This window comes from Bicyclus anynana, chromosome 23 (assembly GCF_947172395.1).
Source record: "Bicyclus anynana chromosome 23, ilBicAnyn1.1, whole genome shotgun sequence".
NCBI classification, from domain to species: Eukaryota; Metazoa; Arthropoda; class Insecta; order Lepidoptera; family Nymphalidae; genus Bicyclus; species Bicyclus anynana.
In genome coordinates this window covers 792538-812445 of record NC_069105.1, presented here as the reverse complement: position 1 = coordinate 812445, position 19908 = coordinate 792538, and the positions used below count along the sequence as shown (strand labels likewise).

Here is a 19908-nt window from a genome sequence, read left to right as displayed (position 1 = left end):
AATGTCCGAATTTGAATGCTTTCGCGGAATGGCTTCCAATCCGCGCATATTTTATTGATGATTCAATTAAATGGAATTTTCATGAATAGAGGCATTCTTTAACTCTATTGTAAGCCTTTGCAGTCTCTTTTCCGAATAACAAAATTCCTATATCTTGGGAAAGGATAGCAAGTACGTTGTCTATCATCATCATCATCATCATCATCAACCCATATTCGGCTCACTGCTGAGCTCGAGTCTCCTCTCAGACTGCGAGGGGTTAGGCCAATAGTCCAACCACGCTGGCCCAACGCGGATTGGCAGACTTCATACACGCAGAGAATTAAGAAAATTCTCTGGTGTGCAGATTTCCTCACGATGTTTTCCTTTACCGGTTGAGACACGTGATATTTAATTTCTTAAAATGCTCACAACTGAAAAGTTGGAGGTGCATGCCCCGGACCGGATTCGAACCTACGCCTTCGAGGCTATCACGGCGATCGTTGTCTATAATAAAGTGCGACTTAATAGATATTTAAATCATATTAAGTCACATTATCTTAGAGAAAAATGTTCAAAAAAAAGTAAAATAAAAAAATATTTCAGCTGTGCATTACAAGCATTAATTGAATTAAAATTATTAATTCGTAATAGGTATATAAGACCTAATTTCCCTCAAAAAGGAGTTCAAAATAAACATCTTTTTCAGCACAATGAAGCTACAAAGTTCGCTCTTGATCCTAATCAAGTTAACAACTTGTAGGCACACCATACAACCAGTAGGCACAATCAGTAATAGCCAAAGCAGTCATTTTACTTACAAATAAATGAATTTACATTATTTTAAATATTATACTCGTATAGAGGTTTTGCTGTGAATTTTACAGCCCCAAAATCCGTACTTAGACCTGGGATTAAAACATTTAGGACATTTTGTTACAGTGCTACGTAATTTATTGCGACTCTATTTGAAGGCAAAATTACATTTTGTGGAATATTCCCTTGATTAGTAGCCTATGGACAAAGCCTGTGATCGTCAGACATACCACATTTTTATGAAGAATGGTAACCCCGCACCGGAAAGCGCAGTGTTGGTCGACCCCCCACTAGGTGGTCAAAAACATCGAATTGCATGGAGTCACTGGATGTTGGCGTCTCGAGACCGTGGTGTTGGTCTAGCAGTGGACGTCCATCGGCTATTAAATGATGATGATGAATACAAAATCACATATTATTTATATTGTTCAAGTTAAACTGTAATTTTTTGATAGTTTCTACTGGATGTCATAATGAACCTTGTCTCCCTCATGTAAACAGGAAGATTGTATACATGAGGGAGACAAGGTTTTGTACATAAACAAAATTTAATGATCACGTATTTTTTTTTTAACTCAAAAATAACAAAGTTATCGTCGATCGTTATCGAATGTCAAATGATTGTGAACCGCAACATACTCCAAAGAACTGGATTTTGTCTCAGAAACCAATGGTCACGTTATGTTAGGTTTTTTTTGTACGTTCTTCCTTAAAATCTAACGAATAATAACCCTTTTAAATTGTAAGCAGTATGTTGCGACAATTCTTCGACAATTCACAATCTGGCGTGATAAATTATAGTCTAACAGTATTTACAATTTTACGGTGACATATACATAATTTACAAACCTTCATAAAACGAGGTATGTCTGGCTATGACAGACTCTTAGTCCATTACATTTGTAGAATGTTCTCTTAATTACAAAGTCTAGGGTTTTTGTAAGTTCTAAATAAAACTCCTGACTGTTTGGGGCGGTTTTAATTAGAGGGCATTAATATATTTTGGTCGGCCATCCAGAAAGCTTAACGAGTTGTGTGGTTGACGTGGCAATGGGCGGGGCTCATAAATCAGTGGATATATGGAGGTTAGGTTACAAACATTACAAATGACAACGAAATATAGGTCTCAATTTTATCAAAATGTCATCATTATCAACCCATATTCGGTTCACTGCTGAGCTCGAGTCTCTGAGAGGGGTTAGGCTAATAGCCCACCATATGGCTCAATGCGGATTGGCAGACTTTACACACGCAGAGAATTAAGAAAATTCTCTAGTATGCAGGTTTTCTTACGATGTTTTTCCTTCACCGTTTGAGATACGTGATATATAATTTCTCTTTCTAGAAGAGGTGGTCTTAGACACCCGATGCTCTAATGGAGGTTAGGATGATATAAAAACTCTTTTACGATTAATCAGATGCTCAGACCAACTACAAATGGACCAGTATCGCACCCCAATTCACCAATAAAATTGTCTGTCACTTTTTGAGGGGGACGAGGTAAACTCAAACATCGAAATAGCGAGTCAGGTCATTTTGTAATTGGTCTGACAATATCTTAGAAGAATGTAAAGCTCGGTTTTTCACAGCTTGACAGTGGACTCGAACCTAGGATCTCTTAATCCAAAACCATAGGCTTACCAATGAGGTAGTTGTCAAAGTAAGTTTTACTTGATGTCATAAAAGCAAGCAAAATTTTATAATTTATAGCTTGGAAAATTCGTTCGTAGCACTCCCTCTGCCCCGCGCGCATGACTTCACACCCGTGCAGTCGCCCCCCTCCCCCTCCTCCTCCCCCTGCCCTATTATGGGATTGTCATCATGCTATAGCAGGTACTTAACAAACATGCGGTATCTAACTACATCAAATCCGTGACACTAATAGTGTAAGTGGTGGAAGATTTATGATCCCAATAATACGGTAATTAATAATCTTGTTTACACATCTCAAGGAAATGAACCCGCTCTCGGCGGAGATGGGTCCAATAGACCCTTTGTTCTACACAAAGATTAATGACCAGTCATCGTCCAAGCGTTCATCTTGAAACTTGAGTCGGGGATGTCTTGGCGGATAAACCGGAAGACGATTTATCATAGTAGTGATCTGTGACGTGCATACAATTTTAACAAGGGTATTCACTATAGTACATATTGTACTTTAGAAAATTCCTTTTCCAATATAATCTTATATTGAGTCCTTAGTGTATTTTTTTTTATTCTCTACAAGTTAGCCCTTAACTACAATCTCACCTGATGGTAAGTGACGATGCAATCTAAGATGGAAGCGGGCTAACTCGTTAGGAGTAGGATGAAATCCACACCCCTTTCGGTTTCTACACGACATCGCACCGGAACGCTAAATCGCTTGGCGGTACGTCTTTGTTGGTAGGGTGGTAACTAGCCACGGCCGAAGCCTCCCATCAGCCGTTCTTGTTTTTATAAAATGCACTTCACTGCTGATGACTATTAATAATCAATGTAATAAATTTAGACGAATTAAGGATTTTATAGATCTATTGTCTAGTGTCCAAATTACAAACGATCTTCACTCTGTTTATTGAAAGAACATATCGATAGAGCGAGATGGGTCCTATAGACCCTTTGTTCTACACAGAGATTGATGACCAGTCATCGTCTAAGCGTTCATCTTGAAACTTGAGTCGGGGATGTCTTGGTCGATAAACCTTTAGACGATTTATCATAGTGGTACTAGTCATTCTGTCGAACTTTTATCTAAATGTAATATTTTATAGAACTTTCATAGTCTAAGATTCGATTTAGATACGAAAACCTCTGATTTTATCCTATTTTCTATATCCTACTGATATTATAAACGCGAAAGTTTGTATAGATGTTTGGATGTATGTTTGGATGTTTGTTTGGATGTTTGTTTGGATGTTTGTTACTCTTTAACGCCGCTACTACTGAAGCGATTTGGCTGAAATTTGGAGTGGAAATAGATTTTTCTCTTTTTATCCCAGAAAAATTCGTGGTTCCCGCGCGTTCACACTTTGAACACACTTTCTGAAAATTAATTTACATCTTTGCCTGTTTTCCATAAGATGATATTTTGATACGCTTGTCATTTTTGCACAGATAACAAAGTTATCACATACACAGCGCACACCAGCGTTTGTTTTTAGACAAATGCACCAAAAACAGCCAGTATTACATAAAGTAAACTATTATTTTTGTGTTTCTGATATAGATAAATGCTTGACATTTATTGCCAAAATTATTAAAATTTAAAAATTAAATGTTTTTTTATTGCATTTTATTTCACAAAGTTAATTTTATTCATAAAATGTTGAGCACTTTTTTGACACAAAAACTCTTTGCCAAGATTTAAAAAGTACCGTTCGTTATTAGACGGATGATTAAGGTTTTATATGACATTACAGCACATGTGCATTTTATTTTACATTACGGCACATGTGCGTAATGACATTACGATATTGAATTGGTGAAATAAGCGATATTTTACGAAATGTGTTATAAAATAATAAACATATGTAAATGTATCCAAGTAGCAAATAATATAAGGTTTAAGTTTACTTTACTGTCTAAATAGGCCCCAAATAATTGTCGTGTGCCTAAAAGGTAGTCCGTATACTCCTCACGTTAAATACCAACTTCAACGCTTGAATAGTTCCTTTGATGTTTCCTCATCAATTCGCATTGTCTCGGATAAGGGATCGATTTGATTGGACCCTCACTTGATTGAGGCCTTGCGTGTCTTAGCAGTGCAAATAAAGTGATTTATTGTTACCTCTTAGCAAGATGTTTGATTTATCTTCTATTATTTAATCGTCTTCTTAGAATGCCTCTCCATTACTGAAGGTCGGCGGTCAGCTTTCTAAACTTTTCCTTGTCCATGGCTAGGCGGAAAGGTCTTCGACTATCTTTATGCTAGTCCACTCTTTTACCTGCAATCTTGCCCATCATGATGGTTTGAAGCAAACGGTATCTCTCGTGTCGCAAAATATGCCCTAGATACGATATCTTCCGCTATTATTTAATGGACGATAAAATTACTCTGGACATTGAAGTGGTGTGGTAGCTGGAAGCGGCTTGCGGTGGCCCTACTCTAGACACATAACACACTTGCTCGGCCGTCAGCTGGGGCCAACCAACCCAGGTCAACTCGCGACTTTCGACCGTAAGTATCCATTGCCTATAATTGTTTGAAGGCTTTTGTTTCGCGGTGTAGCGCCGTATTGCGAGTGCGTGGCTGTCCGCTCTGATCAGTTGATGGGCCCCTGATTTATTCGCGTAGAAGCCGGAGGTTTGAGTACATACATATAAAACAAAGTACTTACTCCATCCATCTCATAATTTACTGGTCCGATTTAAAAAAATATTTTAGTGTTAGACCTTTTCAGCTGAGATAAAAATATATATATTCAAATATAAACTGTATTAGGTAGACTATACGTATAGAAAATAAATTGAATAGAATAACATAGAGGCTGCACATCGGGAGGCACTATTTGCCCAGAAGTGTTTTTTTTTAGTTATAATTATCTTAATTTTTTAAGTTAATTTAGTTTTAACTATTTCTGTCCAGTCTTAAGCCGAATAAATGAGTTTTATTATATTAGATAGCCCATTTATCGAGGAAGGTTATAGGATATATATTATCCGTATTCTTACGGGAACGGGAACCACGCGGGTGAAAACACAGTTGTTTTTAAATCACGAACAAACGTTTCAATTTTATTTATATCTATGTAGTATGTACGAGTAGTAGTATGTATGAATGATATTTAAACGGGTACATACCACGATAAAACGACGAGATTTTTATTGTCGATATTTCGACCCAGTTGCATGGATCGTGGTCACGACGGGACTGAAGTTGCGTGGTTTGCACAATTCTAGAATTGTGCAAACCAGGGCGCCGCGATACGCATAATAACAAAAGCGATGTCGTGAGTGTGGTTTGCCTAAACAGCCAAAAACGCGAGGTCGTTGAAAAAAGAAAAAGAACAAGAAAGAGGGTAGATCGATTTTGCCCCTAACAGCTGACTTCACTTCTCATCTCGCAACTTCAGTCCCGTCGTGACCACGATCCATGCAACTGGGTCGAAATATCGACAATAAAAATCTCGTCGTTTTATCGTGGTATGTACCCGTTTAAATATCATTCATAATGAACAACCACGAAATAAGTTTAAAATCATTAGTAGTATGTATGTGCTATGTATTAATAACATATTATTGAGATAGTATTGACATTCAACCTCGCTACTCGTGGAATGCTGTTAATTACTAATTCAACAGTGACAGTGTTGATCGGATAAATTAATAGTAAACATTAGTAAGAATGCCGTTGGTTCAATGGTTAGTTTATGTCGCTTCAGTTCTAAAGGGTTAGGTTCGTGTCTTGAGTCAGGTTGTAAAATATCATTTAATTATTATAAGCCTGAGAGCAGTGATAGCCCAGTGGATATGATCTCTGCCTCCGTTTCCGGAGGGTGTGGGTTCGAATCCGGTCCAGGGCATGAACCTCCAACTTTTCAGTTGTGTGCATTTTAAGAAATTAAATATCATGTGTCTCAAACGGTGAAGGAAAACATCGTGAGGAAATCTGCATACCAGAGAATTTTCGTAATTCTCTGCGTGTGTGAAGTCTGCCAATCCGCATTGGGCCAGCGTGGTGGACTATTGGCCTAACCCCTCTCATTCTGAGAAGAGACTCGAGCTCAGAACCGAATATGGGTTGATAATGATGTACCTATTTTAACTGCCCACTAAAGAGCCTCACTCCTTATAGGAGAAGATATATGGAGCTTAAGCCCACCATGTTGCTGAGATCCAGGTAGGCGAGCTTAAGGCGATAATGTTCAACACAAGTCAAGTCAAAATTCGTTTATTTCAATGAGGCATAGTTTACAAGCATTTTCGAAACTAGTAACTAGAACTAGAAATCATAATATTGGTCTAAAACTTGAAATAAACTTTCCAGGGTTCCAAAAGCGCCTTGGAGAAAAGCCCAACAACAAACTCAGCTAGGGTTTATTTTTTTTGGTTATCACCATTTTACAAATTTATCTAGAACTAAGTACACAACCGTCTACTGCAATTTAATATCAAGCATTTAAGTCTAGCCTAGACAAACACAAAAAAGTTCAATTGTGTTTTATTATCATGTGAATAATTATGAACACTTGAAAATACACAGTTGTGTCGAAATCATAGACAAATACTTCATTTTTAATTATATTTATTGATTACAGTTGTACATAATAAACTACCACAAACTAACGCCTGCTTCTATTCACCAGAGAAGTAGGTCAAAGAGTTTACGAGTAAACATTAACGTAACAACAATAATAACATCGAATGTGGGAGCCAGTTAACTGTGTACGAACACAAAATTTGCAAAATTATGCAAACTGTCGGTAGTTTGGTGAAAATAAACGGTTATTCCCTTGTGTGTAAAATGTGCATTAGTTGGGTAAACAACAACGTACTGTTCGCGCGGCGAGAGTTTGGCTTTGACCGTTATTGCGCAGAAATCAGAAATTGGGTATCAACGGGCATTAGCGGGGTGCGGGGCGGGTGCGCGGTGCTCTGATTGGCGCTCCAGTCGTTACCTGCCTCTCGCACCGAAACGACGTACCGCGCACTCCTGTTGTACAATCACGTTCACAAATGAATTGCTATTTTCGTTAATTGTTGTCGATTGTTATTATTTGTTGAGTTTGTTTGTTTAAGTTTTTTTGTTAAATATTAAAAAGTGATTTAAAAATGCGTAAAAAAAACATTGTTTTAAAAAGGCAAGCACGGAAAATGATATATGACGTGAATTGCTTTTTAAAGAAAGAAGCTGACGAATGTATCGATTCATTGAAGCAAATTCGAAGTAAGATTGAGGAAGTTGCTTCTTTACTCAGTCAGTCGGAAAATAACCAAACTATAGAGACTTTGCAGGTAATGAAAACGGAAACTGTTTCTAAATTAAATAGAGTAGTCAGTAAATTAGCTCAGATTCAAAAACGGACATCGGAGGCCACTAAGACTTCAATTGGCACTGTAAAAAATATCGCAAATCAAGCCAAGAGTTCCGATTTGCTAATTACTTTCAGAACACCTGGAAAAAAACGTCCCAGAGCTAAACCAGTTACCAATATTGATAATTTTGACCAAGGTGTTATAAAAAGATGTTTACACAATTTTCACAAGACGAATAATGAACTTCCCACCATTGGGAAACTAAAAAAGAAACTTGAGGAAGATATAAACTTTAAAGGGTCAGAAACAAGTCTTCGTGTAATTGTAAAGGAGTTAGGATTTCGCTGGAAAAAAACAGAAAACAACCGTAAATTACTAATAGAAACATCGAATATCCGATTACAACGCATTGAATATTTAAGAAAAATAAAAAAATATCGACAAGAAGGAAGACCCATTGTTTACACAGATGAATCCTACGTAGATTCATCGCACTCAACAACCAAAGCCTGGAGCGATTGCCCTACGGAAGGACTAAAAAAACCCATTTCTAAAGGACAACGAGTTGTGATAGTCCACGCAGGATCTGAAGCTGGGTTTATACCAAATGCTTTATTAACTTTTAAAGCCGGCACCAAAACAGGGGACTATCACGACAACATGAATTACGAGAATTATGAAAAATGGCTTAGGACACAATTAATTCCCAACCTACCACCCAATTCTGTAGTGGTTGTCGACAACGCCTCATACCACAATAAACAATGGGATTTAGCACCGTCCTCCAATACCAAAAAAGCCGATATGCAAAATTGGCTAACTAATAAAGGCATACAATATGATTCAACAATGCTCAAGCCACAATTGTACAACATGATAAAAGCTAATAAAGAAAGATTTAAAACTTTTTCAATAGATCAAATTTTAGCAGAAGCAAACCATAGCATATTGAGATTACCGCCTTACCATCCAGACCTCAACCCCATAGAAATGGCATGGGCTACTATTAAACAATATGTAGCTAGCAAAAATGTTAAATGGAATTTACAAGAATGTACCAAACTTATCAAAGAAAAAGTATCCTTAATGGGTGCCCAGGAATGGGAAAAAATATGTAAGAAGGTAAAAGATATAGAAGAAGAGTACGCCAAGAGTGACTATGTAGTTGATTTACTTACCGAGCAATTTATAATTCGCGCCGATGATAGTTCCGAAGACGATGATTCTGATGATGGTTATGAAGATGATGATGATGACAACTGCGACCGAGGAAGCCCTGAACCCGGACCCTCAACAAGCAAAAGACGTTGCACAATTTCGTGCAACGTCGGCAGCACCAATGACCCATGCGGTAATTTCATAGAAGGCGTTAAACCGTTAACTGATTCAGAATCTGAATAGTACTGCTGCTAAGACTTTTTTTTAATGTTAACTTTTTTAAATTACATTTTGGTGTACTTTCACCCCCTTTTGGTGTTGCAGATTATCCAGGGACACACTGTATTTAATAATTATTTTAAGTTTTCTTTTGTTCTTATGTACCAATTTTACATGTATCTTGGAATAAATAATTTTATTAAAAACAATTATTTAGAATTTTCATTGCTGTCTCTGTATAAACATTTTAAATATGTAAAATAACTATCAATAGTTTTAATAAATGAAGAAGTTTATCTACTTCGTATTATTTTCTAGCATTATTATCACTATACATGAATTTTGACCCACTCAAATATCCAACCTGGTACATAAAAAAGGAAAAGTATTGTGTGCGTGACAGTACCCATGCGCAGTAATCCCCTCCATCCGAAGGTCAAAGCCAAACTCTCGCCGCGCGAACTGTACATACGAATTGGTTGATTTTTAGTTTTATCGTAATCCCGTAGGTATTAAATGATAATGTTAGACGATTAGTAGCCCAGTCAAATTAGGGTTACCACCTTTGAAAGACATAATACTGAAAAACCGTTATACTAAGGAAGGTAGAACCTACAAATACGGACGTATCTATACTAATATTATAAAGCTGAAGAGTTTGTTTGTTTGTTTGATTGAACGCGCTAATCTCAGGAACTACTGGTCCGATTTGAAAAATTCTTTCAATGTTAGATAACCCATTTATCGAGGAAGGCTATAGGCTATATATTATCCCCATATTCCTACGGGAACGAGATCCACGCGGGTGAAACCGCGCGGCGTCAGCTAGTGATATTATAAATGTGTAAGAAAGTGTTAAGAAATTAAATATCACGTGTCTCAAACGGTGAAGGAAAACATCGTGAGGAAACCTGCATTCCAGAGAATTTTCTTAATTTTCTGCGTGTGTGGAGTATGCCAAACTGCATTGGGCCAGCGTGGTAGACTATTGGTCTAACCCCTCTCATTTTGAGAGGAGACTTGAGCTCAGTAGCGAGCCGAATATGGGTTGATAACGAAGAAAGTGTGTCTGTCTGTTTGTTATAGTCGGATGCAATCTTTATGACGTCTCCGCACAGTGTGATGCTCTGCCACTGCGCCCGTACATAACCGGTGATACCTAAAATCTTGTATTGCGCAGCTTAACGCACGATGTTCCGAAACGAAAACGAGAAATAAAGATTCTATTTTTTTAATTTATGTAAGTCATAAGTTACGAGAATGCATCCGACTATATCTTTTTACGGATACCAGTGTAACGGTTTAGGAGATTTTTTAACTGCATATATGCTACTTTTTATTTCGGAAAAATCCATGGTTTCCGTGGGAAGAATTTCATGGAGTCGCAGGCATCCGCTTATGTCAAAATTGTTTGAATGCGTGATAAATATATAGGTAGGAAATAAAGAACTAGACACTCAATTGAAAGATGGAATTTCTAACGTTTTTACTCCCTAACACAAGTATAGCTGATATTAAAAATCACATATGGCGCTGGAAAATAAATTGAATTAAATTGTGTTTATACTGCGTGCTCTCTGGGAAAGATAGTGGATTGCATTTAATTGATTACTACCGCAATAATATCTCTTTGTTCATTTCTGATAGTCGTTATTGTTTTCCTTGTAAAATTGCGATAGCCAGACCAGATTTTTGGCTGGTGGGATGCTTCGGCCGTGGCTAGTTACCACCCTACAAAGACGTACCGCCAAGCGATTTAGCGTTCCGTTTCCGGTTACCTCGTTTTGTAATGGCTGAAAGTTTGTTACCCTGTTTCTGCCAAAGACAGTCTGATCGTGGTGGCTTTGGAAGATAACAGGTTTCAAGGGCCGGCCCGCAACCGTCCAAGTATATAATAATCTTTTTAACATAAAAACCGACTTTAAGGACATATTACAGATGTTTTGATTTTAATACAAAATTACTAAACCGAAACTTTGAGCCTTTATAATATTATTGTGAATAGTGTGATTTTTAAATTTGATATTTTATAATAATTATTTTGTACCACAATCTAGCAAATAAATGATTTGATAAAAGGAACTTCTTTCTGACAGGAGGTCCAATAGACCCACCTTTTATCTTTAATTTCGAGATTGACCGCTTTTAGATAATTTGACTGGTCTACATTAATATGACGTACGTTTACGACTACTATTCGATGATGTCGTAAAATGCACGGACGGAATGTGATTGGAGTTTTATGCTTCCAGAAATATCCTTAATTATATGCCCGTCAAATACTTTATGTGTTCAATTTGCAAATGGATGAGCTTTTTAGAATGATTGGATTAATGATATTAATTCAATAATTAAATAATAAATGTCTATTTTATAAACTATTATTAGCTGAAGAGCAAGCTATTTGACGTAAGCTAGTTGACATTAATGAAATTGAGATTCTATGTAAGAAAAGTCAACCGGTGCCTACTATTGGATATCATACAGTAGGTAGATGATATTTCTCAATTGATTTAATGTTTCTTTTAATACGTTGATAATAAATACCAAAATAGTGAATACGCCAACAGGTTTTAAAAGGTTCGTTAATGTTGTTGACACATTTAATTATCATCAAAATCGTTATCAGCCTATTTAAACAGCTACAGGGCCCGCTGGCCTATTCACTAACCCTCGAAGGTACGCTACGCCACTTTAAGTTTGTAAAATGGTGATAAAAAAATAAACCTTAGCTGAGTTTGTTGTGGGCTCTTCTCGGACCGAGGCGCTTTGGAACCCTCCTAACTTTAATTTTAAGTTTTTCGACTTTAATTACCACCATTATATCATGACATAACTTGCCTTTTTTAAAAGTGCTTGTAAACTAAGCCTAATTGAAATAAATGAAATTTGAATTTAAATTTTGAGTTTGCTTCAAGCAAACCGTTATGCACATCATGAGATGCGATCGACACACCATGAGTTTTCCCGGACGCGTCATGCCAGCAGCGCTGCAGGCATGTGGATATGTTGGACCGTGGATTGCTAGCTTTAGTGGAGTAGGAGTTTTTTATTCTTCACTTTACAAGTTAGCAGTTGACCACAATCTCACTTTATGATAAGTGATGATGCAATCTAAGATTGAAGAGGGCTAATTTGTTAGGAGGTGGATGAAAATCCACAACCTTTTCGGTTTCTACACATCGTACCGAAACGTTTAATCGCTTGGCGGTACGTCTTTGCTAGGGTGGTAACTAATCACGGCCAGACCTAGACCAATTAAGAAAACCTCAATCGGCCCAGCCAACGATCGAACCCAGGACCTCCGTCTTATATATCCACCTCGCATACGAGGTCGTCGCGGAGGTGTTTAAGTTGTGTTTAAATTAGTTTATGAAATGTGTGTTTAGCTTTATCCGTTTCTATACAAGGAATAAATTTAACAGCCCCTGCTCTTATCGCGACATACTTCGCGCGGCGTTTTGTTGCGAGTGTGTTTCTGTCATATAATTTATGCGTTGTCACGAGATATATGGCCCGTACTTTGTATTGCATACAAATTCTAAATGTAAACGCTGAATGAAATCTATAAACGTGGATTGTGTGTTGTTTTAAACTAACTGAAGTAAAGGAGATGGTCCATTTCAGGTCCACTCTTGTCATTAAAATTTAAAAATAACAAGGATTTTATCAAAATTTATTATAGTGAATAAATATAAGTAAATAAAAAATAAAAAAAACACCCGATTTTTTGAGTTATATCAAGATGGCGCCCTTAAAACTCATCATCATCATCATCATCAACCCATATTTGGCTCACTGCTGAGCTCGAGTCTCCTCTCAGAATGAGAGGGGTTAGGCCAATAGTCCACCACGCTGGCCCAATGCGGATTGGCAGACTTCACACACGCAGAGAATTAAGATAATTCTCTGGTATGCAGGTTTCCTCACGATGTTTTCCTTCACCGATTGAGACACGTGATATTTAATTTCTTAAAATGCACACAACTGAAAAGTTGGAGGTGCATGCCCCGGACCGGATTCGAACCCACACCCTCCGGAATCGGAGGCAGAGGTCATATCCACTGGGCTATCACGGTTCTTTTAAAGCAACTACGACATGACAATTGACAGAATTCGTCAAATCGATTATTAAACGCAAGATTTTAGTAAAGTCTTATTATATTGTTAATGAGTATATAAATGATAAAAAAGCTTGGTGTTACACTATATTATATGACTGTGTGTAGTTTTAAATAAGTTTGTAAAATGGTGGTAAACAAAAAAAATAAACCTTGGCTGAGTTTTTTGTGGGCTCTTCTCGGACCAAGGCGCGTTTGGAACTAACTAACGTAACTTTAATTTTAAGTTTTCGTCTATTATTACCAACATAAGATTAAATTAAATTTTGACATATACCTGACCTTTGTAGTAGTGTAAAAGTGCTTGTAAACTAAGCCTAATTGAAATAAAAGAATTTTGAATGTTTGAATTTTTTGAATTTTAATTACTGCATTGATAACGTCATCTATCCGCCATTATTACCCTTATATCAGTGTTGCATTTCTTGGGAGATAACGAATATTATTTCGAAAGAATTAAAGTAAATTCGTAGATTTGTAAAATCAAAAATAGTAAAAAAAATATCTACTTTTATTTCCGCCAGGGTACAATGACTGATCCTGGGCTCCATACAATTTTGGATCATCTCCTTTCGCATTCCCTTCTGTTACTACGTATTCCAGTTACACGGGGTCTACTTTTGCAGTCAGTTGGCGCCACTTCGAACGCTGATAAGGAAAACGCCCTAGCTTTGCCTCGTGATATTTTTTATACTCCGTGGCGCAGGGTTTGATCCCCGACTGAACTTCATACTACTGAACCAGTAAACCTCAATAGACCCAGCCAGGGATCGAAATCATACCTGCTGCTCCATGGAGGCCGTTAAAATATATCCTAAGTATCCAAAAATACTATAATAAATAACTGATTCCTTACTACCTAAATCGAAAATCATCACTCAACATGCTAGCATGTTGGGTTAAGCCCCAGAATATAAATAAAATGTCTCGCAACTCTCAGACCAAAGTGCCTTGGAACGCTAAGTAAACAAAATCCTTGCAGCATAATTAAACAAGCAGCCGATATTGTAAACAGGGCGTGAATATTATACAGAAAAGAAAACTTTAAAAGCTGTAAACAGTGCCACAATAAATGCAGTGAAAGCTTTCAGAAATAAAGTGGTTTTCAGCTCGCTTATAAAAAGTGAAAAAAGAAGAAATAGTTTCGTAATCAGCTGTTTCTAGAAAATGCTGTTGTGAAGTAAGTGGGTAGGTGAGTTTACTTTACGTTCCTGATTACTAAAACAACTTGATGATCTTTTATAATAATGATATTTTATTTTCCAACGCATACGAAAGAGAAATTTTGCGGTTAATTTTCCGTGATGTGTCCACAGACAACTGTCAAAGTCAATAATTTTAAGGTTGTCACAAGTGTCACTGTCACATTATTTTTTTCATAATTTGGTTTTGTTTGGGTTCTTGTTGATTTGATCTTTAACAGACGCGTATGTTTTTTTTTTCATGAATGTTTTTACCTCATAACTTCGTCATTTATTAATCAATTTTGAAAATTCTTTTTTTGTTTGAAAGAATATTTCATTTTCAGATTGCTCCCATTTCATTTCCATGAAAATTGGTGTCATCGAAATGAAAGTCGGTTTAATTTTTATGTTAAAAAGATTATGTCTTACATAATATCAGAATAGCAGAAGCCACGTGGTTTCACCCGCGTGGTTCTCCGTTCCAATACGGAGTAAAAATATAGCCCATAGCACGTGGGGATATGTTCAATGCAAACAAACAGACAAAAACAAAGAAACAATTAATATCATGATACAACAACAGTTTCACCATTTTAAAAGCCCAGGGTTCGAACTTTTTTTTTTCGCGAGGGAAATCTCTTTTTGAGATACCCCACTAAGATCCTAGGACCCTAGGATCTCATGGTAGCTTCAATAACAAAACACAGAATGACACATACAATTCATTAGTAGATACTCAACTTAACAATAGTAATCAAAAGTCTAAGTGCATGTAGGGACCAGACTTTCCTCATATTATAAACCTAGTTTAAGTGTTTATGTGTCATCATCATCATATCAGCCGATGGACGTCCACTATAGGACATAGGCCCTACAAAAGTGTAGGGACCAAAGATTACAGTTCTAGGGACTTCCAAACATTTACGATTCTGAGGCGCATGCATCGAGCGAATCCCTGCGATTCGCTTTATGTCACCAGGTGGTGAGGGGTCGACCAACATTGCGCTTTCTAGTGCGGGGTCGCCTGACTTTGGTCGCGGTGACTTCGGTTCTTCTGCATATCTCCTCATTACTGATTCAATCATGAATGTATATTACGTGTATATATCTATATTTCTATAAGTCCCCGTAACGCAAGCTACTCTTACTTTGAGACTGCCATGTCTTATATATTTTGTATAACAAATAATTTGCAGAGATTTTATAATATGATGTAGATGTGGCCGTTACAGGCTCTCGTTTACACAGCACGCAAGCCTTCTCGTTAAAATGATATAAGGTCCCTTTTATTATGTACGCGTCATTTCTTTGTCTGTCCATTAAAAGCTTTTGTTATTATGTTTCATACAAACAGCTGTTATTCTGTATTGTGGTGAAGGTCAGGAAGGAATAAAGGATTATGAACAACAATGTAAAGTGTTTTAAATAATTCCTAACGGCCCATTTATGTACAAACCGGGTGAAGTTTGGGGCACATTGGGAACACGGTGGGGACACATTTGGGACACGTTTGAGGCACTATGGGGACACATGATGAGGCAACATTTTGCAGGTCTGAAAATGGTAATGTCGCTTCATATTTAAAACGTTTTATTAGCGGAAATCCAGCTACCTTACATTGCTACGATTCTCCAAATAAGTTATACATTTTGTACTAGACTGATGTTCAGTTTTTAAGCATTATAATAAGTATACTAAAGTCATTTATGTTATTATAATATGCAACTTGTCATTGCATAGTTCTTTCAATCTGTTATATTTTTCTGTAAGAAATGAATTTATCGTTGGGGTAATAACAAGTTAAGAAATAATTTTATCATTCAATATAAGTCTATAATATTTTTAATTATAAATAATTTTAGAAATATCTTTATTACTGAATTCATTCTATATATATATATATTTGGTAAGAAATTTATTTAACATCGTGGTAATATGAAACAATGCTGTAATTTTAAAATAAATACAATAATTTCAATAATAATTATTGAAATATGAAAAGCAGTTTGTTTTGGAGGTATTCCCATATACTTTACTATTAAAATTTGTAGCAAAATGTAGTAAATATTTGGCTCATAATAAAATAATAATCATCATTGAAATTAAATTACATAACACAAATGTTTTATTTTTAGCTACTGTGAGTGTACCTAATCATAATATTAAAACAAACAGGCATTAGACAGAATGACTTGGATTTGAACTATTTTTCTATTTCAGAGTTATTTCTTGTAATAGTAAGGAAAAGATTTAATTAAAATCATCATCATCATATCAGCCTATGGACGTCCACTGCAGGACATAGGCCTTTTGTAAGGACTTCCAAACATCACGATACTGAGCCACCTGCATCCAGCGAATCCCTGCGACTCGCTTGATATCGTCAGTCCACCTGGTGGGGGGTCGGCCAACACTGCGCTTACTAGTGCGGGGTCGCTATTCCAGCACTTTGGGACCCCAACGTCCATCGGCTCTTCGAACTATGTGCCCCGCCCATTGCCACTTCAGCTTCGCAACTCGTTGAGCTATGTCGGTGACTTTGGTTCTTCTAATTAAAATAGAATGTTTTAATTTTAGCTACTGTGAAAATGAAACCCTTTTTCTATTTCAGAATTATGTCATTAGTTCCTACGATAGTAAGGTTAAGATTTAATTAAAATACGACTAGACTGTGCAATATTAATTTCTCAAGTGTCACTCTGACAGGTGTGCTATATGCTACGGATGGAGAAGTACGTACAATGCAACCTCTGATTAATGACGCCGCGTTATTGCACGCCGCACGTCTGAAGCTGCCTTACAGGGATATTAATTGACGTCACAGCGAATAAATACTTTTAATTAACCTCGTAGGAAATAAACTGTACGCTTTAATTGCAAAAGTCAACAGAATTGAAATAGGGAATGTAAATATATATCGTATTTGGTACGTTTGAGCGTGGTTGGTGCTCTGGTCAGCTCTTTTACAAGCATTTATGGAACCTGAATATAAAAATTATTTGAAAATCAAATACAATCTTTAAAAAAAACTATTCAACTGACTTTATAAAACATGAAAACTGAAAAGTGATTAACAACTGTGAGACGTGATAGCCCAGAGGATATGACCTCTGCCTCTGATTCCGTAGGGTGTATGTTCGAATCCGGTCCGGGGAAATGCACCTCCAACTTTTCACTTGTGTGTATTTAAAGAAATTAAATATCACGTGTCTCAAACGGTGAAGGAAAAACATCGTAAGGAAACCTGAAAATTTTCTTAATTCTCTACGTGTGTGACGTCTGCCAATCCGCATTGGGCCAGCGTGGTGGACTATTCGCCTAAACCCTCTCATTCTGAGAGGATACTCGAGCTCAGCAGTGAGCCGAATATGGGTTGATAATGATGAACTGTGAGCTAGTCAGATAAACTGATCAGTTTAAAGGCCAAGTGCCAAAATGCAAAATGAATTTCATTTCGTTTTTTGTGTTATCCACCACAACAGAAGCCTATATAAAAATTATTACGAATTAACCAGCTTTGTCATCAGATAATGACGACACCTCATAATACTTGTTTCCTTTAAATATAAAATTACATCCAGCGACTATTTTATCAATTGGCCGTACAAAATTGCAATTTTGAAAATACTGCAGCAATTTGCTTCACAACAATGTCCAATCTAGCCCGACAGTTTTACTTTATGTAAAATCAAAGTTTATTTGGATTCGTGCCTAACGCTGGTCCAATTTCGATTATGGTTTAAATTTATGTCCAACACAGGGCTGCCTACTACGGGAACTTAATTAAACATGTTTATTTAGATATCCTGTTCTGAATAAACAAATGGCAAGGGACAGAGAAAAGTGGAGGTCAATAGGGGAGGCCTATGTCGAAGGCCAACCTGCTAATTAATTATAAATTATGTATATAATAATTGTACAAAATTATTAATTATGGATATGACCTCCGCCTCCAATTCCGGAGAGTGTGGGTTCGAATCCAGCCCGGGGCATGCACCTCTATTTTTTTCAGTTGTGTGCATTTTAAGAAATTAAATAGCACGTGTCTCAATCGGTGAAGGAAAATATCGTGAGGAAACCTGCATACCAGAAAATTATCTTAATTCTCTGCGTGTGTGAAGTCTGCCAATCCGCATTGGGCCAGCGTGGTGGACTATTGGCCTTACCCCCTCTCATTCTGAGAGTCAGCAGTGAGCCGAATATGGGTTGTTGACGACGACTCCAGACATCTGTAGAGCGTGTCATCGTCCTGGGGAGTCCCTCAGTATGCCTGAGGGACTCCCTAGGACGATTGTGTCCGGGTGTTCTCACCTTGCTAACGGCGAATACTTGCACAGACTTAATCAAGTAGCCAACATAATCCACCAACAGCTTGCTCTTCAGACCTTATTGATTATGAGATGCCTTAATAAAGGTACGACTTAGCGTCAGTTCTTGAAAATAGCAGTGCGTTGCTCTACTGGGACCAAACGATTATCACTGACAGGTATATTGTTGCTAATAGACCTGATATAGTGCTAGTCGATCGGTCAGTGCGTCGTGCAATAATTGTTGATATTACTGTTCTACATGACGATAATCTGGTTAAAGCCGAAAAGGAAAAAGTATCAAAATACTTGGACCTTGCTCACGAGATTACCGCCATGTGGAATGTATAGTCAACTATTAGTGTTCCGATAGTCGTTTAAGTCAATGGTCATATAGCAAAAAGCTTCGACTAACATCTCAAGGAGCTTTCGCTAAACTGTTAAATCGAGAGTCGGATACAGAAGGCAGTGATTCTTGAGACGGCGCGTATTGTGAGGAGGTTCCTCACTCTGGAACCCTGACCACCGGTTGCTTGGGCACTCAAATGTCCCGCAGCGGGGGGTTGAATTTATTTTGTATTTTCACCATTGTGAAAAAAAAAGAATAATATATAAATAAGAGATAAAAATACAAGTAAATATATATCATCATCATCATCGCATCTAGGCTCGAACCGGCGACCTGATGACCCCCACAAGCCACATAGCAAAAAAAAACAAATCCTCTTTCCACACAAGCGACAGCCTTCGAGGCGCAGTGGTATGCGCGGTGGATTTACAAGACGAAGGTCCTGGGTCCGATACCCGGCTGGACTGACTGAGGGTTTCTTAATTGGTACAGAGCTAGCTAGCTCGTGGCTAGTTACCACCCTATCGACAAAGACGTACCGCATAGCGATTTAGCGTTCCAGTACGATGTCGTGTAGAAAGCGAAAGGGGTGTGGATTTTCATCCTCCTCCTAACAAGTTAACACACTTACCATCAGGTGAAATAGAGTCAAGGGCTAACTTGCAAATAATAAAAAAAAAACTAACGAATACAAGAAACAACTTGCTATGCCTTCATGCCGAGATTTTAAAACAAAGATCGTAAAAGCAATACCTTAACTTGACTGTCTGAATCATAATGAACCTGGGACTTTGAGCAAACACTCAAATCGTTTAGGG

General features: G+C 37.3%; 2 protein-coding genes across 4 annotated transcripts in view; one reads left to right on the top strand and one right to left on the bottom strand.

Annotated features, from left to right (window-relative positions):
• The window catches only part of LOC112053221 (U8-agatoxin-Ao1a-like), a 78557-nt gene that overhangs the window by 30299 nt on the left and 28350 nt on the right, over positions 1–19908 (bottom strand). The gene's annotated exons all lie outside the window — the stretch shown is intronic.
• Positions 8413–9153, top strand: LOC112047729 (uncharacterized). The gene has a single exon (XM_024084943.2). It carries the CDS (start codon positions 8413–8415, stop codon positions 9151–9153), a length of 741 nt encoding a protein of 246 aa, XP_023940711.2.

What these genes read in the sequence shown, in the direction of transcription:
- LOC112047729 (XM_024084943.2), top strand. Translation starts at nt 8,413, where the DNA reads ATGAATTACGAGAATTATGAAAAATGGCTTAGGACACAATTAATTCCC.